General features: G+C 38.8%; 1 protein-coding gene across 6 annotated transcripts in view; it reads right to left on the reverse strand.

Annotated features, from left to right (window-relative positions):
* Window positions 1-21,580, reverse strand: part of pde1cb (phosphodiesterase 1C, calmodulin-dependent b) — a 98,937-nt gene that overhangs the window by 21,379 nt on the left and 55,978 nt on the right. For all 6 annotated transcript variants that reach the window (XM_069692338.1, XM_069692336.1, XM_069692334.1 and 3 more), the window contains one exon: window positions 1,459-1,572. In XM_069692338.1, coding sequence (XP_069548439.1) covers window positions 1,459-1,572 — 114 coding nt within the window. The remainder of the gene's footprint in view (window positions 1-1,458; window positions 1,573-21,580) is intronic.

The raw sequence follows: 21,580 nt of genomic DNA on the forward strand, positions 1-21,580 counted from the left end.
CACGGTGCTACATGGATTCTGCACTGGATACTTCATCATCCTCCATCCTGGAGTGGTCATGCCATTGCTGACCTTAATCTGGCTGGATCTAGATGATGATAAATTTACATAATTCCATAAACCTGGTCATATCTCCCATTCTGGACCTTAGTTCAGCTGTTGACATTTAGTGACCCAGTATGTTTCCTAACCTTATCCATACCTTAACAATTAGTTGCCATGAAAACAATGTTTCCATGAATTTAGCCCAGTACTTTTCTATGTCACTTAACCAGAAGGGCAGCAGATTAAAAAACTGCCTTTTCAATTGTGCAATGTACTGACATTAAGACTAAGTCTCCGATATGACGTATTATTCAGCTTGAGGTCTTGTTAGTTGTACATATTTATCTTCCCACATTTGCCACAAATAAATTTAGTGGTGGAGGAAGTACATGTATTAAGATGATTAAGAAGATTTAGTTTACTTTTTTTTAAAGTGAAAGTTGTAATACCACACTATAAAATTATTCTATGACAAGTAACATATTGAGACTATCATTTAAATAAAAGGAAAGGACATAGCACAATTGCAAGCAAACAGTTGCTTATTTTCACACCCAGCAGTTACAGAGCAACATTAACATCCATTTTGGTGTCATGCCTGTGTCTACCTGATGAATGTGAGTCCAATATATGCGCTGTATATCTGACTCTTTAGAGACTTAAAATGTTAAAAGTAAAAGCACTCCGAAGGGAAAGTACTTCCAGTTGATGTTATTATATTACTAGATATTTAATATTGATGCATGAACATGTAGTAGGAGTATTTTGATGTCGCAGCTGGCTGAGGTGGAGGTCATTTTAACTATTTATTTACTTTTGGGTACTTTATGTACAGCAACATGCCATATCTAATAAACTATGTATAATTTACTATAAAATCGTGGTCAGATGATTATGTAATAATTGAGAAAATTCTAGTTTTGCAAGTAACACGTATCTATGCAGTAGGGATCTGATATTCAGAAAGTTTTCTCTTAACAGTATCCCACCGATAGTCTTATCTGACTGGTTAATATATCACAAGGGAAAGAGGAATGCTGAGAGAGAGATGCATTGCTGGCAGTACTGAGCTTAATTTTTTCATTCACCTTGATTGCTAATAATGAAAAACCTATGCTAATTCTATTGAGAGTAAAGAGTACAATGTTTCTCTATGAAATGCTGTGGAAGGTAATTTGGTGCAGTATCTGAGTAGATGTACTTCAGATTAAGATTTGGGTGGAAGTTTTACATAATTTCTGATATGGGTAATATTCTGTAACCAAGCAGAGACTAAATGGTTTAAATCAATTGCAATACTAATTACAGTCATCAATTTTGCAAAGTCTGGCCGTTGTCAGCGCTGTGCCGTGGTTCTCAATTAATGAAGCATGTCAAAACTTGTCCCCCGGTAGAGACCTGTTGTTTTCTTACCTCGTCTCCTCGATGTAAACGGATTCCAGCACAGACGCTGCATACTCAAGGTTTTTCTTGAGGTCAGCGAGGGAAGCCTCTCCTCTCTCCAGTTGCTTCACCAGACATCGTAATCTAAAACAGAGATCCAACAGTCATTTAACAAATGGGATTACACTCAGGGCCATCTTGACATGATAAATTAATTGCAACTGATATTGAATTAATGCCGTCTGGGTTCCTGCAGCACTAGGCAACATTACTTTTTCCTGGGAATATAAACCTTTCCGCTCAGTGGAAATCACAAAGTGGGGCAGCAACAGACAGACAACAGAATACAATTCAACCTATGAACTGAATGTAACTGTGCTCTGGGATATGCAGGGTTTCCCACCGACGCAAAGTGACTAAACAGCAGAAAATCAAAGAAAACTGGATTCTCAAACTTTCAGACACCTTGTTTTTTAGACTAAAACAAGGAATCTTGGACCATGAGTGAGGATGGGACACATTTTCTCTTTTTATTTCTACAGTATACTGCCATGAAAAAGAGACATTTCCTCCCTTTACTCCTCTGACTTAATCTCCTTCTTTGAAAATATTTTCTTCTCAAATGATTGGCGTAGGTGTAATACTATCCTACGGGTCTTTATTATAAAAGACATTCTGACTTGTCAAACATTGAAATTAATTAAAATGTTAAAAATGGCTGCATTCCATCAGCATACATGAGTGAGCTCCACAGCGCTGGTGTTTTGCATGCTGGATCACTACAGGGACACTTAATTGGAACTAAGCAATCGTTAACGTTATTAGTTCCACCTGAGCTTTTCCTGCTCAAAGTCAAAATATCCGCCGTCTGAAAGGTCTATTTAACTCTAAAAATTGCACGTCTTTGATGTCTTCAGACTCCGCTTTGATTTATTTGCATGTGTTGGCTATTTAATATAAAAATAGCATTAATATTGCAGTTCTAGGTGCTTCTATGAAATGGCTTTTGACACCATCAATGTCTCCATTTTGTTAAACTGCCTGCTAAATTAGTACATTGTCACTTGTTTTGCCCTCGATTGGTTCGGCTCCTACTTTTTCTTAACATTTTGTGCACTTTTTAAGGACTGTGTTGCGCTTTATAAAGTTAGGTAATGAAAAAATGGTATAAGCATTTGAGGTTTTTGTATGTAATAGTTTGCATATCGGATTGAAAACATTATGCGTACAGTTTAATGGCGTTACAGTAAATTATAATGATGCACAGTTTATCTTTCAATGTAGGATTAACAGAAAGCTATTTACTGATACAATTAAAAAACAAAAAAAAAAAAAAACGGTACACTTGAGTGACATGGCAATATACTATACACCACCTTCTCTGTATTATATTTCAATATAGATTTACTCGTAACCATAAATAAATGTGTTTAGTGTGTCATTTCCTTATATTTTCATGCCCTCAAGCCCAAAAATAACATTAAAGGGAAAAGCGACTTCAATTTTGGCACACTGCAACCTCTTGCAGTTCACCACCTGCTGCTGTGCTGGAGGTCACGCGTTCCCTTTCACAGTGAATGCCCAGAGAGGCTACGCTTGTTGTTGAATTATTAAGCAGAGAGAGGGGAGAGTGGGAGGTTTCCGACGCACTCATTGATTACATTTCCTGACAGCATTTGCTGTTTTTACTACCTAAAGGATCCAAAACGTTTATGTGAAGATGTCTTGAGAAAAAAATGCTTTTTATAAAGATTTACTTTTGTCCATTTATTCTTTTTTATGCAGTGATCTCTGCCAAGATGTTTAACACGACAAAGAGCCTATAGCCAGGCTCTGTGAGGCTGCACTTAAACACAGCAGTACTCTGAAAAACTGCTCATATTAGCATGCTATCCTGCTCGCAATGGTAATCTGTTTAGCATAATTTTATGTGGGTTATCATGCTAACAATGGCCAGCCTAAGGACAGCGGATTGGAAATAAATCAGTTTTGCAGATATTTGGTAATAAACTAAATGCACATAATCAAATTACTGGACAAACAACTTTTGACTTCATGATGGTGCGAGATGATAGGAGCTGTTAATATCTGCATTAAACAGCTGTGGAAATGTTTCTATAGAAAAACTAAATGTCAGCCTCACAATGGTGCTAGAGGAAAATTTTGAGGGTCAACAATGTCATTAGGATTCAACCTGTGGTAAACATTTTTTTTTTTTTTTTTTTTTACCAAATTCTATATAAATCTGCTCCACAGTTATCCATATATTTAAATGATAGCCTGCTAGTTCCATAAAATCAAAATCCGGGCCATCACTGAAGTCATTAGAATACGATGTCTGGGAACTATATGAACCAAGTCATGGTAGATTCACTGAGTAATGCTGGATTCAAATGGAACTTGTGAGCTCGTAGTTACAAAAAGGGAAGTCGTGTGCACCGTATGCTTGGCGTTCAAGTCGTAAAAAAATAGTTGCTAGGCAACGACAACATGGACGCCGTCTAGAAGCAACAGAGGATAACAATTTAGCAAGCTAACAGGGGAATAAAGTAATGCAGGAATTTCACATCATATTGTACCAAAACCAGAAACATAAACCTTGTGGCGACGCTAGACATTCGGGTTTAATCCTCTGGAGAGCACGAATCAAATAAAATGTAATACCAATCCACCAGACTGATCTTGAGATATTGGTGGAAGGACATTGCCACCCCTTGAGCACTGCTGCTAGCCACAAATAAAAGGGTAAACAATTGATCTGATGATATAAAACATTCGCATGAATGAGATAAATGCGCTCCTTTGAACCACGACAACAGCTGCTTCACGTGCTGATATCTCTCTTAAGCTGCTGACAACTATTTTAAGAATCATAAGGAAGTGAATGGATGAGCTGCAACTCTAGAATCACTGCATGTGTGATTTGGATGTCACTAATGATGGTTATTAAGAACAGCTGTGTGCCAGTGAGCCTCCCTGCTAATACACATGAATACAGAAAATACCCTCCCTCCTCAGAAAATCTCACTGTCAGACTATAATTCACCACTGATGACATTTCTTCTGCTGGCCATTTGCTTTGACTTTGTCTTTTATCCCAGTTGTGCTCATTTGGAAAGATGAATGGCATTAGCACATGCATTGAAAGAAACGTCTGTTACAGGCTCCTAGTTTTTGTTTGTGTAACAATAGAATAAAATTGATGTCAAAATCAATTTTTGTTTTTGGTCAATGAAAAATGATTTCACTAGATATGGAGCATCCAGGAGGGCTTTATTGTGAGAATAAATTATTTTTATAAAGTGTTGAGAATAAAGAAAAAGCAATTTAGAGTAAGATGGATTTTGTTTCTTCTCTGGAGAGGCTGATCATCACCTGGTGGTGAGTTGGATCAGATGGCGGGGGAGTCTGCTGTAAAGACCTGGCAAGCCCAAGCGTGTAGTGAGGGTAAACTGTGAACGTCTGGCGGAGGAACCTGTCTGAGTGGACCACGTTCAAACCCTCTATTGTGGATGCAGCCGCGAGGAGTTGTGGTCGGAAGGTCATCGGTGCCTGTCGTGGCGGCAACCCGAGAACCCGGTGGTGAACACCGGGGGTGAGGGAAGCTGTCAAACTTAAAAAAGGGAGGCCTTTCGGGCCTGGTTGACTCAGGGTTCTCCTGAAGCACCTGAGAGGTACCGGCAGGCCAGAAAGGATGCAGCTGCGGTGGTCGCGGATGCTAAAACTCGGGCATGGGAGGAGTTTCGGGGAGGCCATGGAGAAGGACTTTCGGTTGGCCTCAAGGAAGTTCTGGCAAACCATCTGACAACTCGGGAAGAGAAAGCAGGGACTACCCCAGGCTTTTGTCAGCGGGGGGTGGGGTGGGGGGTCGTGACCGAAAGAACGAGGTCGCGGCTACAAGCGGCCGAAATTAGTTTCCTCCGTAGGGTGGCCGAGCTCAGCCTTAGGGAGGGAAAGGAGCTCGGACTTCAGGAGGGAACTTGGAGTTGAGGCGCTACTCCTTCGCGTCGAAAAAAGTCAGCTGAGGTGGTTCAGCATCTGATCAGGATCCTCCTGGGCGCCTCCCACTGGAGGTTTTCTGGGCACGCCCAACTGGCAGGAGACCCCGGTGAAGACCCAGAACACGCTGGAGGGATTATATCTCCCGGCTGGCCTGGGAACACCTCGGGATCCCCCAGGATGAGCTGGAACATGTTGCAGGGGAGAGGGAAGTCTGGGTTAGCTTGCTTGGCCTGCTGCCACCGTGACCCGACCCCGGATAAGTGGAAGATGGATGGATGGATGGGTGGGGGTGGATGGATGGATGGATGGATGGATGGATGTTGTCCTTTTTTTTCTTTATGCATTGTAGGATACAGGGAAATCTGATATGACCATTCAAAAATCATCTTGTCAAGGCTGTACATTATTGAGACACTCCTTTCAAAAAAGTAGAAAGAAATGTTTGTGGTGATGAGGTGAGTGCCAGGATGTACAATAAACGAATGTCTTTGCCAAGCAGAACAGAATTGGGAGGCGACACGCCAGGTTAATAGCTCAGGTCAGGCCCAAAGTATCTCCTGGGCAGAGAGCCACCTGAAAAATTCTGTTTAACCCTGACAAAAAGCCGGTATGGAGTCACGGCCATGTAATTTGCTGTGGATAAATACTTAGCTGCGAGGCAGTGTAATAATTTCCTTGATGCCTTTTATTATCAACGACAAGCACATCTTTTCAATCAATTTTCTCCAATGCACCACAAAATGAAAAGGGCACCTTGTAAAAGCCAGACCCGTTGAATCACATGGATCAAAATTATAAATAAGCATACCAAAGAAAAGTAAAGAATAAAAAACAGAGACTAATGCATTTAGAATATTCTAAACATGATGTGATTTGTTTATGGCTGTAAATAAATGTAAAGCATCAGAATATTGTAATAATTCCTCCCGATTGACACGAGAAATTTTTGTTGCTTTCAGATTTTATGCTTTGTCCAACTGCCAGTCTGAAAATCCAAATATTTTCAGTTTACAGTGCGAAAAGAAGCAAATCCTGCATTTGACAAGATGGCTCCATCAGATTGTTTGGCATCTTTGTGCAGTAAATGACTTAAATGGCTAATTAAGTAATAACATTTCGAACAGTTAATTCTATTAGTTGATTAAGCACATAATGCTGTAGAGTAGCACAATGGAGACAGAGATATAAATGTGAATGCTGACACTGGTGAGAAGTTATTAACATAAGTGTATATAAAGACTATTGCTTTGAAATAATTTTTGTTCAAACTACTATCCTGAGAATATTGCTTATACATATACATGAGATACAGTTGACAGTAGTGATAAATATGGTGGATGTATTGGACTGAGCTGGCACTGTATGTGACTTACAATACAGGCATTTGAAAAAATAAGTGAATCCTATAAAAAGTGTTGACTTCTACACCACATTTAAACCAAGCCAATTTTGTATCCTTTTTCAAACAACGCTTATTAGTGATACTGGTGATATACTGAAACAACTGACACATAAAATTGACATTTTGTCATTTTATAATTTGAATAAATAAAGAAACTAAGATCAATCACAGTGAAAAAGTATGTACATTTATCACACCTTCAACTCCATATCATTGAATCAGGGGTTCCGGATTAAGTGGCAATGATTCAAACCTCTTTAGGGAATGACTGGAGGAACCTGTCTTATCTTAACCTCTGATAAATTGAGTCTTGTGTCCTCTTTGCAATCAAATTGTTTGGTGTTATCATGCCAAGATCTAGAGCTCTGTAAGACCTTCAGAAAAAAGGTTGTAGATTCTTATAAGTCTGGCTATAGGGATTTAAAACCGCTCAAAATAGTTTAAAAATAAATCATTTCCTTTCAAGGTAAATCAAGTGGCATAGATTTCACACCACTGCCAATTTGTCCAGGACTGGCTGCCACCGGCTCCAAGAACAGCAAAATCTCCTTACAGAATATGTACGTGACCTTTGTAACTGTTGCCGCCAAAGTTCATGCGTCTACAATCAGAAACAGATTGCATACAAAGTGATCTATATGGAAGGCCTGCCAGGAGAACACCTGAAAGATTAAAATAGAATACAAGCAGCTTAAACGTTTGTCTCTTTTCAGTCTGAATAACATGGCGTCATCTACAGACTTCTGCAGCCCTGACCATAGCTGAGGTTCAGGGTGTTTGATGTGTGCTGAAGCGATGTCTCGTGTTTGACAGCTCAATATTTCACGGGCAGTCGCAGTCAGGCGGGGGTCAGCTGGTGAAGCCTGACCTGCAGGACCATAAAATGTGTACTTGAGCTGTCGTAATGTGAGAAATAAAGCTGCAGTGCCAAGCTGCATAGCTCATTAAAGACCTTTAGCTTAGTAGGTGAACTGTGGTTGAATAGCGAGCTACTGCAGACAAACAAGTGGATTAGCACAATGTTCTTAATGGTGTTTTTGACTGCAGAGGTCAGGAAGGAAAAATGCATTTACATGAGTGTGACAACAGAAAAGGAGATGGAAATTTCCAAGTGAAATTTCAACATTCATGATTTTACAACTCCGTCTTGGAAACGAAACAGTAATCATTTGCTGCAGCTATACAGCTATTACTCCCCAAGTAAATAATTTCACTCATAAACTCCCAAATATTGTCTCATGGATGTTTTTTTCTTTCCTCCTCTAAATTGTCAGATTTAAGCAGGCCAGTGACAGAGTGAAGCAGAGACATGCGCCTCCAGCTGTCTGCTTCTGTATCTGAAGATGAGAGATTTATTTGTTTTCCCTCGTAGGGGTGAGCAGATAGCAAAGAGAGGAGATTAGAGTCTGAGTTCAGGTTGGGAGCGTTTTTCTCCTCCATTCTTTTTTTGCCCCCAGTTCATTGGCCTCAGCTGACCTGCTCAGAGAGGGGAACGGAAAATAAATGAAAGGACTTGAGCGATGTGGTGTCAAAGTAATGCCACCCGGCAGTGTACAGTCAAGACTCCACAATGCTCAGGCTCTCGACAGCTGTTGTGACAGGCAGATGTGGGAAAAAAAAAAAAAGGGAAATTAAACAGAAGAGGGTAACGTAGCAATAGTTTTCTCCTCCCTCGAACAATTGCTTTGTCACTGAAGCAAAAAAATAAGATAAAAACACTCCTTGCACACCCACTAGGAAAAACATTTTCAAAATGAAATGTATCCCATTCTGACCTAACTCATTATAAAAACAGGTCCTTTTCTGCTTTGAGAAGCTGCAGCAACAGCCGGAGCTTATTTTCCACACAGCCAAACACAGAGGACGCCGTAAATGGGGCTGGTTGAGCAGAGGGGTTGGAATGAGAGCACTGCCTGGATGAAAAACATTGGTCACGGCCTGCGTTCCAATGACATGCTAGCCTAGATGGTGTGTAATCAATGGCCTGGTCAATGCAATCACCCGGGGAGATTAGCGTGCTTTTAGGGAACACACACAGGTTTGGGGCTGATAAGAGGAAGGACGCCTGTAAAAACATGATGACTGAGTTAAGCCGTGGTGTCACATATTCTGCTGCCTGCACCGTGATTTGTGACTGCAGCGGAGAAGAGATTCATCAATAAATACCGCAGTTCTGGGGAATTTTAACGAGACAAATGGGGTGAAGCAGAGGCATGGTTTAATATGGAGTTTGTGTCTGATTAAACAACAACTAAAAAAAACAGCTGTGCTTAGATCAGAGTAGTTTTTTTTTTATTGATTATGACAAATAGGACAGGTTTTAAACTCTTCATCTAATCCATTGGTTGAGCCTCTGCAACATACAGAACTGTTGATCAGCTGCTATTGACAAAGAGAGATGCGCTTTATCATCAGTGATTGCAGCATCTTATTTTTTTTCTGATGGCACTGCAGAAGGTATTTCAAAATAAATGGCATTACACAAGACACAATTTGTAAAAAAGTGAAATCTTAAACAGTATTACCTTATTGGAAGTAATCCACTTGCAGAAAGTTTTAAATAAGTGGAACGTAACTGGGTTTGTTTTGGACAAAAACTAACTTTTTTCTTTTCAGTCTTTGATGTGATTAGTCTGGAAACCTTGTACGCATAAAGGTTCACTCAGCTACTCTGAAGAACCGACCAATCGGCGACCAGTGGGTGTGACAACTTTTGATCAGATTGAAGTCAAGGGTTTATTTTGAAACGTGGTTCCGTGCTAGACCTACAGTGGGGTTAATGCTAGATGAATCCATATGAACAGCTGTGGCAACGCTAACAAATATTAAGGAAAAACAATGATTACGGTGGAGGGTCTCTGTTGGGTACAGCTTGGTGACTTTTGACATAAAACATACGTCATGTGGTCGTCAATATCGATTGGTTAAAGGCTGCTCCATTAGATTCAAAATGAACCAGAGGTCCAAGACCATTAAGATGCAATGACTAGAAACAATCCCTAATGGAGCCTGACCAGACCCATATATTCACAGTCAATTTGGGTCACCAGGCTGCCATTAGTTAACAAAAGATTCCTATTTTAGATATATTCACTTATCAACAGTATGTTGCAGAGGCTCACCAATGATTACCCAGCAAACAAGTTTTAAGTTCAGTTTTATGTTGTTCTAAAATGAATGAAAAATATTGTGAAGAATATATGGTTCATATTGTAGAAAAATGCAAGAAAGAGTTTAACTTTCAAAGCAAGCTAAGTCATTTTCTTCAAAGCACAGTCATGTGTTCTTTCTGTGGGTTTAATTAAAATAATATGGACCAAATTTGTGAAAGAGAAATTATTAAATTTGAATGCATTGTTGCACATAGAAAAAAATGTGTCTTGGATTCCGAAATATCTCAAAGACAGACATAATAAGTAAGCCTTTTTAAAATGTCTCTTTCCTTCTTTTTTTGTGTTATTGAGCGTGAGCTAAATGCTTAATTGTATGAAAATACAAATGTTAATGTAACACCCACATTGAGCGTAGGTGGCCATTCAGCCTTGACCGGGAATAACCACAGCAGGAACCGGCTGACTGTTTCTGCCGCTGTTGATGGCTCCAAATAAAACTTACAAACACAGTTAAAGTGCATGCACACGCTCTGAGCAATATTGATAACTCCTTCAAAAAGTTCCAATATCTGTTCTAAACAAAGCCTTTCCCGTGGGAGGTTGCAAATGACAGATGTGACAAGAATGACGTGGGACAGAAGAAATCTTAAAAAAGATCAGTGGTATGCTGAATGCTGCCCACTCATGTCAACGTCTGCCAATCAAATCCAATAAATGAAGTTAAAAAAAAAAAATCATCCATAAAACTGTGAGCACAAGAGACAAAGAGAGAATCTATCCTTAATATCAAAACCCTTTGTTCATATCGTAGAAGTGAATTCAGTGGTTTCCATTTTAATGCAACAAAAACAAAAAAACTACACGTTCCCAAAACATTACTGTAGATCCAAAACAATATTACAGACATTCAGTGATTAGACCCTGGAACATATTTACTGGTCAGCCTTCCTCTTTTATGCAATGCGCCAAACACAAGCTCATGAGCTATTTTAAGAAAACAAATTTCTGTCATCTTTGAAAATCTATAAAATTGGCAATGCTGTAAGACACAATTCTCTCATCCCAGTACCAGTGGGTTGTTTTGAGCCATTATTGGCATTATTTTCAATCTATTATGGTCATTATGTTATTCTTACTGTGCCACAGTGTTTGACACAATAAGCTTTTATGTTAAAAACGGTCAGAAATGTATCAAATGGTTTACAAAAAGAAGTGACATTTACAACTTAACAGGGTATATTATTGACATTGTTTTAGGTTTTTCCTACTTTGTGTAGTGGGTATCATTAATACAGTTTATATTGACAGAAATCAGGTTTAACTTATTAAGTACAGATAAAAATGATCGATGGACTGATGCAGTATAATTATAATAGCACAACACTGCATGTACATAAAACAGAAACACCGTGCCGTTACGGCTTGACTTCAACCTTGCACACCATCACCTACAGCCATCAGCTTTATTTACAGTATGGCAATAAAGCCTTTAGTTGTGTAGCATCTGAACTTTGGTTCAAAGCCGCTCAAGGCAGGATTTTTGTGGAATTCAAATCTTATCTAAAGAGGGCTGTAAAGGGCACAGAAAGTCAGTCCGCCTCTCATTCACATGCTGTGAATTCTTCTTTTCTTCCTCAAATAAAATCCAGGTGTTTGGTTTGACCACTGAATAAAGGAGTTCTGATGGAAGTCGATTAGTGAACATACTTGGAGAGAGCGGGGTTGACACTGCAAGATCACTCGTTTAGCAAAATTCAGTCCATAGTAAAGGACATTCAAATCAGGACAACATTGAGACAGATGCACACATGCTTCATTGTCATACCATTTTGGATATTAAGCCTTAAGAAAACCAGCTTCAGCAGTTTTCAGCCTGCACACAGTGAGTAAGTGAAGCAATGAACCATTTGGCAACAGCACAGGGTGGGTGTTTGATTTACCAACAGCTAAGTCATCATTTAAAAGGTTGAGCATTCATCTGCCATATGGGCTTTTATCATGCCACTAAACTCTTTATAAATTTCCAAGGTGCATGAGAAATAAAGCACTATAAATTCACAATGCAATTCAAGAATGTTAATTCATTCACATCCTCTTATATCCAAATGAGGTTCCCTTTATGGTATATTTAAGAGCGGCGAACGCCCTCAGTCAAAAAACAAAACGAGTCGACCAGAATATTTCCCTACAACTTGTAATTCTGGCAATTATTTCAATGATAACAATGTTTTAATCAAACTAACTGTTGAAATCTGTTAACATGTCAAGGCAGCTACATTGAAATCTGCCAATCTGCCAGTAACATAAGTTTAGCTAAATAATCTACAGCATCTGATCATCTCAGGTGTTTTTTTGCACGTGACTGTTTTTTATTGGTTTTGACATGGTTTGAGATCTCAGGTCTTAACTTGGCCAAAACTAAGAAAATAACATCCAAATTGTAATATACTGTATTATTAAAATTATTATAAATATATATTATAAATATTATACAATTATTTTATAAAGCCACTCTTTGTAAAACTTTTAAATGCTTTGACTGTTGCAAAGGTAATATCAAAAAAATGACTGCAGCAGACGGCACATAATGAAAAATTCTGAGCCGTTATCACCATTTAACATCTTTATCCTTAGTTAGTGGGTCAGAAAGTTCAAGTTGTGTTTTTTAACATAAATTGTCTGGGTATTTGGATGTTAAATGAGAATGAGAATGAGATGAAAATTCTTTGGATGAATATTTTATAGACTGAAGACAATGAGAGTGTTCTTTAATGGGTAGTATGGCACCTCATCTTCCATGCAGACCAACAACATAAAGAGACAACATTAAGTTTTGGCCACAGATTAAAGAGGCTAACAATGATCATACAAATGCATTTGGTGTGGCAGTGGTTGTACTCTCATACTGTATGTGTGTTAATGAGCAAATGTGCCTGTATTTGTGTTGCGTCTGCAAGAATAAAAAGCTTTTCTAAACCTAAACTACATTTCCTTTAATCCCAGTAAGCAATTTGTGAGTTCTGGGAAGTCATTTGTTCTGCAGAGAAAAAAAAACCCAAAGCCATCAGCTTAAAGGGATAGTTCAGATTGTTTGAAGCGGGTATTATGCGAGTTGCTCAGTGTACTACCTGCAGTAGATGGCAGCCTGCATGTCCCCAAGTTGGAGAAGCAGGAATGGAAGCTAAACAATGTATTGCATTGGATGGGCTGAACAACAAAACATACTTTAGCCACCTAGATAAATCAAAATCAGTTCAAGTGTCTATTATATTTGAAATGTTTTCACCACTTTACCTTGCAGTCAAAGAGATTGCTTAGCTCCTGTGCTATTACAGTTCCATGCTTCTTCAAACTGGGAATCTGCCAACCCCCATATGCTGCAGTTAGACTGCGTATTAGTACCTCATATATCCACTTCAAACGAGCCAAACTCTCCCTTTAACAAAGTGCAGTCAATAAGCATACAAGCAGCATTACAGCACAGTGACAGTCAGCACGATATCAGAAAAACATTAAACTTTATGTACCTGTATTTTGTATGTGTGTACTGTATACTAGGTGTGTTGTGATCAGTGAGACTTAGTCCACACGTGACAAGAATAATGTAGCTGTGGTCCAGTAGGCAACACCTAATGGAGCATGAAAAACATTGACAGCAGCCAGAAGGAAACTCTGAGCTGAGTATTCAGCCAGGGTAACACACAGCCGGCAAGAACATGTTTATACCTGCTTTAAAAACACTTTAAAAAAAATATCCTGGTATGAAAGAAATACATACATAACCCAGTTAATTCAGATTATAAAATCGGATATAAAGTCTCCCACTCTGTTCCAGATTTAACCTTAATCTCAACCCCTGCATGTGTTAATTTTTGCTATTGTTAAAGTTTGATCAACTATTTTAATATATTTCAGTTTAAATGGTTCAAACTGATTCACACAATGCAAGTGGATATCAAATTATTGTCAGAGTAATGTTGAGACTGACTAATCCAATTTGTATAATTATTATTACTTTTTTTTTTTTGGTTTAAATTGTGTACAAAAAAAACTGAAAGCAAATTGTTGGAAGATGGTTTATGTTTGAGGTGGATTGTTGGCATAAAAAGCGGAGAACTTTGATCCCGGAGCCCAGACGTGTGACTATGTGTAGGCAACAAAACACTATGACTGGTCTCCCACTCTGTTCCAGTGTTTGAATAATGATCAGAAAAGAGTTTTTGCAGGACGTACGATGTCACAGTGAAGTCTACCTTTGACCTTTTAGATATAAAATGTCATCACTTCATTATTTTGTCCTGTTCAACATTTGCGTGAAACTTTGACATAATTGGTGTAAAACATATTGAGTTATGGCCCCAAACGTGTTTTATGAAGTCACAGTGACCTTTGACCACCAACTTCAAATTAGTTCACCCTCAAGTCCAACTGAACGTTTGTGCCAAATTCTAAGAAATTTCCTCAAGGCGTTTATGAGATATTCCCTGCGTTCCAAATCGCATAATATGTCTTTTTTTACTTTTAGTATGGACTGCAGCTACCCTTAAAAAGAATGTACTGTTGCATGTAGTATGTGTACAATTAAGCAATATTACACGAGAGCGTGTGCTTTGTGATTATTGGCACAACAGTAATGTGGTCAGGAACGAGTCCGTAAGCATCCCTGAAGTGCATATTATATGAAATTCAATTCCAATTATATATTCCCTGAAGGTGGAGTGATATTTCCAGTGATGAGCAGGGTGTGTTGTTATGCTGATTTGAGCACGTTCCAAATGTGCAGTTGACCAATCAGATCTCTGGGTCGGAACTACTTGCTGTATAATCGGGACATACTACTTCATCATAAAAATGCGTTTTGAACTTTTACTCATTTTGTCATATCCGTGGGTCAGAACAGCTCGAGTAGCATGCTGGCCTGCATACTGCAAAATAAGACCGGATGTAGTCGGACATCCTGGTACTTTTGGCATCCTACGTTTAACATACTATGTATTGGGACATACTAAATCATTTTTTGGCATACTAAGTAGTATGGTAGTATGGAATGCATGGTTTGTTCAAGAGAATGTTCCGGACATAAGGCTGGACAACACGAAAACATCAGCTGTAACTGTGAATGCATAGAAAGTCCTAAAAGAATGGAACCAATTGTAGCTCAAAGTGCAATTTACTAAATCCACAAAAATGTCAATATTATACTTCCAGATTAAACATTTAAACAACTGGGTGGGTTTCGCGGCTCTGATCCAGCTGCTTTTTGTCAGTCCACACTGCTCCTCTCTTTCTCAAAGTGAAATCTGCCTGAGTAAAACCACTGAGAATAACACAAGTCAATGAACATGCATGAAACCTGAAAAAGCAGACATAGCCAATTAATGCTGCCTTTCCATGATGAATTAACAGAACCGTTAAAAAAAATGGTAGCAAGGGAGATGAGGTCAAATAGCAGCAAATGAACTCTCAGTAAAAATGCGAGTTCACTGGAACGAAGACACCACTGCAGAATCGCATAATTAAGGATTAATGGGCTCAGTAATGACTGTATTGTCCGCCTTTTCTTTTAAGCCTCAAATGACAGCACTTACGGGTTTGAGTAACACATTATGGAAATAAGGGAGTGTTGTAGAAAGTTGATGTAGCAAACCTATTATTTCCCGTTGCAAAGACCAGTCACAGATCCCGGTGCTGCTTGAGACATGAAAGTTTGACGTGCAGATACAGATAAACTGCATTTCAATCGAAAGTTACACTATGGCTTATTCAGTGAACTTTGATTACATTTTAAAGCCTTTTATCCTTAGATTCATAAACCTCTGAATATCTTTGAAAAACCTTTGGTGAACTATTCAATATACTGTATATTAGTGATTGTAAATTTAGGAAACCAATGTGTAATACATTAGAAGTCCAGTCCAAACCTGTAGTAATGACTGTGCGTGTGTGTGTGTGTGTGTGTGTGTGTGTGTGTGTGTGTGTGTGTGTGTGTGTGTGTGTGTGTGTTGTGTGTGTGTGTGTGTGTGTGTGTGTGTGTGTGTGTGTGTGTGTGTGTGTGTGTGTGTGTGTGTGTGTGTGTGTGTGTGTGTGTGTGTGTGTGTGTGTGTGTGTGTGTGTGTGTGTGTGTGTGTGTGTGTGTGTGTGTGTGTGTGTGTGTGTGTGTGTGTGTGTGTGTGTGTGTGTGTGTGTGTGTGTGTGTGTGTGTGTGTGTGTGTGTGTGTGTGTGTGTGTGTGTGTGTGTGTGTGTGTGTGTGTGTGTGTGTGTGTGTGTGTGTGTGTGTGTATTATGTTGTGTACAGTTGTAATGCTTCCATGCTTTAGGCAAGACAAGGCACGGCAAGTTTATTTGCATAGCACATTTCAACAACAGGGCAATTCAAAGTGCTTCACATAAAACCATTAAAAGTATCAAAACATCAGGCAAACGAAAAGGACATTTAAAAACAATTAAAAACAGCGAATAAAACATTTAGTCAATTATAAATGAAAAACTTTACATTACTGGCATTTTCCAAATACATTTTTAGAATGGCCACCAATCTCTTTGTTTTAGACTTACATACATTTTCTGTTGACATTTTTGAAATTTGACATTTAACATTCATAAAGTGTTGTATGGCGTTGGAAGACCAGAACTGCAGCAAATATCAACATAGTGATAAGGATAAAGTGTATATGGCTTTTCCTTGCATTAAAAACGTTGTGGTCAGATGACATAACTGATTTAAACTGTTTTGATCGTTTTACCATTAATTCAACGTTCACTGAATGATCTTTTCAAAAATATGTTTTAAGTCCGTCCAAGTCAAACCAGCACCAGCCTGCAAGATTGGAAACCACCTAAAACTATGTATGCATTAAAAATGAGTCAACAGCAATGCTACGTATACCAATCTGTGTGAAATAAGGACAAATAAAAAACACAGACTCTTTAATATGCTAAAAGTAACATTTAACAGACTTTATTTCCACCAGGCCCTTGTTTCCCAGGTAGTATAGGGAGAACATTATCTACAATCATCACAGAGAAGCAACATGTGGTTCATATTTGCATAAATAGATGGAAATGCTGTACCCAGATAATATGCCGGTGTTGTTCTCGCTATTATACTTGATTAGCAAAGCCAGCAGAGTGGAGCAGCTCTACCAAACATTCAACACACCACCGAACAGGAACTCAGGTCTGCTGAAATGCAACAGACAAAGAGACGTTTGGAATTATGGAATTATAGATTACAAAATTCAGTGGTCTGACATGAAACAACCCAACTGTGCTAATTAACCTCACTGAGAATCTGCACAGCTCCCGTCACTCCAACAATTCACACAGGAAATGATAAACATGCAGAGCTATGGAACATTCATATTTCTTTCTCTATAGCATGTCTTCCACTAAAGTATGACACCGTTCTGTCCTCACCATATGCCATGTAACATATGTGCCACTGCAGTATGTGCACTGTATGAACTCACACTGTCTTTTCATTACTATATCAAATTCCTGTGAATTTATTGTAGAGTGATTCTAAAAGTTATGAGCCTCAAGAATTACAACTAAACACCGCAAAATAAAATAAACACATTGTAACTTTAATCTCTCTCGCACACACACACACACACACACACACACACACACACAAATCCCCTCATTAATTTCCCCTGAGTGACTATACCTACAGTTCTACTGTCAAACATGCTCTCTCCCTTGACATGTGTCAGTGCTTGAAAGTAATCCCTAAAAAGATGCAATGCACGAGTTATGTAATCTGACAGATTAAAGTGCATCCCATGGCCAGTGTCTGTAGTAGACCGAAGAAGAAAGAAATTGTAATTGTAAAATCTGCTGCTGTCAGGTTGAATATTTGTTGCCTTTTACTTTACCGTGTTTGACAGTTTAAATGTTTTATGACCTCCCAGTTTTAACCAGCCTAATGGCATTTTTTTTTTAATAAGTGTGAAGTGTAGTGTTAAACATTTAAATTACCCCAGGTGGCCCTGTCTACTTTTTTGAAATTGCCCAACAGCATCTAAATTGTGGCCAATGATTCAGGGTTGTGAATCAGGTTAGAATTTTAAGTTAGTAGTAAAATAGTGAGAAGAACATTTAAACATTTCAAAATGGGAATTTCTTTCAGGCGAAAGAGTACGAGTTGGGTATATGTGACAGTTTAACACTTTTATATGACGCCTGTCAAGCCTTCCAGTGTAGCATGCCAAATGTAAAATGTACCTCTTGAAAGTCCTGGAAAGTTTAAAAACGATCCTTCAGTCGATCGTTGACTTCCTTGTCAGCTTTAATGAAATGTGTTGATCGGAGTATCAATTAGTCCAAGCTAACTAACAAATTTTACTTCATGAGTTGGTTAAAAACAGTCTCCAGCTGATTTTGAATATTTTCAGCTTTCTCATAGCCAAATGAAAACCCTGTTTAAGTGTGCTACATATACATTTGACAACTAAACACTGGAAATCATGGAAATTCAGTACACTGTAATAGACATACGGCTGATGCTAAAGCATACTGGTCTCAGGCGACACCTTAAAAAAAAAAAGCCCTCGTACTGTTCACTGTTATAACAAAAATATAATATCACTATTTGTCTGTAAAATGCTTTCTTGCTTGCACTATGAATTTTGTACAAGAAATAGATGAGGATGAGCAGAACAGGACAAAGCTGCTATTGTCTGATAATGACGTTGTGCATTTGGACCAGTTTAGTGTTGAGCCATGGGTCACCCGCATTTTGGATTTAGACCTTAAAGCTGTTGTTACTCACATAAAATACCAGAAAATAGCTTAAAGTTATATTTTTTAGGCATATAATACAAATAAAATGTACGCTGTTACACAGACTGTGTAGTAGGAGTGTATCTTTTCAGATCAGACATGCGAGAGACAGACTAGAACTTTACACTTGCCATTTTGTACTCTTGTCCCTAAATTGTTTTGAGATTTGATTTGATTGTGTGCCATGTTTTAGCAACTGAGGAGGTGAGGGGTGGTGAGTCACAGCAATTTGGACATTAACCACCTCTCACATCCACATTCTTAGACCAGAAAGGAGGGGGAAAGAACTTCACGCACAAGCACACCACTTGTGGAAATTATAACAAGGGTTTTTGCCAACTTACATCTAAACACAGACCTCGGATGATATAACTCCAGGACATACCAGCTAACAGGGTAATGTGCAGCTGTATATGAACTGATAAGTCAAAACATTATGACAACCCTAATATGCTGTTAGTTATTTGCGTTCCACCAAAACAGCTCCAACCTGCCAAGCCATGGGTCCTATATGACTATAATCGTCTGACCATATCTGTTTGCCCCCTTCCAGAGATGCTCAGGTCTTTACATTGATCATTTCTCCTCCATCCTTCGCGTTGACTTCAAGAACCCAGACCTTGACAATCACCATTGGTGTCAGATAATTGCTGTTGCTCTGTGAGTGAATGTTGGCTCACTGCTACCACCCAGATTCACTCTTGACTCGATACAATTTTCATTTACAATGTAGAGTCATCACAAGTAGGCCACTTTTTTAAATGATATTTTACAAATACCAAAAAAAGCAACAAAATAGCTGAGCAGCTCACATGCACACAGGATATAAAACATAGAAGAGGTATTCCGTACTTCAATGTGTAATTTGGGTACATCTTTTGGTGAAAATAAGGCAAAATTAAATCGAATAAGTATTTTTAAGTATTGAAAAAAGTGCTTTTTTTTTTAATATTCTCTTGTAAAATGTGTCCATGAGAACTGTGTTTGTTTATATTTTGTCTGTTCATTCAGTGGAGTCCACCATGTCCCCTGTTCATAACAGGGTCATTAAATGCCAGTAATTCACTTACCACAATCTAATTAGGTAAAACCAGATTGTTAAAGGTCATTGGATTCCCATGTCAGATGAGTCATGCAGACCAGAGATTACAAAGGCTTTTTGTCTCTCTCTGTCAGCCACAAAAAAACACACACACACACACACACACACACACACACACACACACACACACACACACACACACACACACACACACACACACACACACACACACACACACACACACATTAAGTATACACACATACGCTCACAGTCATGAAGCTGGAGGAAGTGGTAGAGTCTGCAAAAGTAATATCGAAAATATACGTTTCGCTGCTTCAAATGGCAAACTGTCAAATGCATGAAACAGTGTAGAGAAGCAGGTCATTCTCCCCAAACTGTCACCAGCGTGCCCTTGAGCAAATCACTTAACCCCAAGTTGCTTCAGTAATGCAGCTAAGTGGCCAAAAGTTTTTTTTTTTTTTTTTAAAAACAGCTACCCAAAGTCAAATGTGTTTAATGAAGTAAGTCAGTTGACGCTGAGCCGCAATCTAAGAAAACGAATCAAAATATTCATACTTGTTAAACACCAGAACTAAATAGGGGTTATAGAAATAGGTTCCCGCTCACAAATACAACATACTCACATTCTACAATTAGATATATTTGCTGTGCGACACTTAAAATTTCTTAATAATCTAAGAATAGCAATTAACCCAGGGACACTATTTTTAGGAGTCTTTCCAGCCCTGAGTAGCCAGCACCGCTCTGGATGCCAGCAGCAGGTGTTGCCATTGCCAAATGCTAAAGCTAAGCTAATGATTTTAACATGGATTTCTTCCAGCACTGACGGGCCAATGTGGGCACATCAAACTAAAATCTCTGTACAATAATAACCACCTCAGGGCAAGAAAAAGTGATAGAAAACTTGCTTGTGCTGTGGAAAGTATAGTTCATTTGCGGAGTAATTCAAACACAATTACAGCTGAGGAGTAAATAAAATGAAGTAGAACAAAGAACAAGCTGTGTAAAGCAATTACACAGGAAGACAGAGAAAGGTAGCTCAAAAGAAAGAGAGGACATTCACTGTTGTTTATTTGGGCAGGTCCCAGCGAGATGTGAAATAATTCCCTCTGTTGGTTGTAAATTAGATAAATTTATTTCACACTGTAGATTTAAAAAAAATGCTGTTTCAGTAGCAGGCAGTGGGATGTATCAAAACGAATGGCTCCAATGTAAGAATGGTGCACATACACAATTACTAGAAGCTGAAATGCATCATATTTTCCTACCTTGTAGATTATTTAATATAAGCTATCATGTATTTATGTTGGACAGGAAAATGGCCCATTCATTGTGGCTGGACACTCTGAGACTGAAATAATACCTCTGCAAAATAAATGTCTCTACAGACAGACTGTATGCAGAATAGTGTGTTATGGACTAATATAATATATATGAGCGCAGAGACCAACGTGCACTCCTCCCAAATCTGAACCCAACCCATTGTGCAGACCCATGTGTTGTGAAGTAGAGCAGTATGCTATTTAGTAGTCAGACTAGTTCCTTCTTTGTTTTGGCTGGCTGGTAGTGGGCGGGGCTTGTCAATGAACCTGTTGGCAACTGCCGCTGTAGACGGGACCCCACAGCCCTGTGCCAGGATGTCATTATTGTAACAGTGTCAAGAAAGCTAATTGGTTGATCCAACGCCCACGTAGGCTCCGTTCTACTCCAAGCATTTGTCTGAGCTTGCACATTTGCAGGTTGTAGCCTTTCCACTGGTGCATTACCTTTTTCTCTTCTGACCTTCA

The sequence above is a fragment of the Brachyistius frenatus genome, unplaced genomic scaffold, assembly GCF_029030835.1.
Source record: "Brachyistius frenatus isolate BFR_SWC_R1_liver_20210118 unplaced genomic scaffold, ASM2903083v1 Contig_12, whole genome shotgun sequence".
Classification (NCBI taxonomy): domain Eukaryota; kingdom Metazoa; phylum Chordata; class Actinopteri; family Embiotocidae; genus Brachyistius; species Brachyistius frenatus.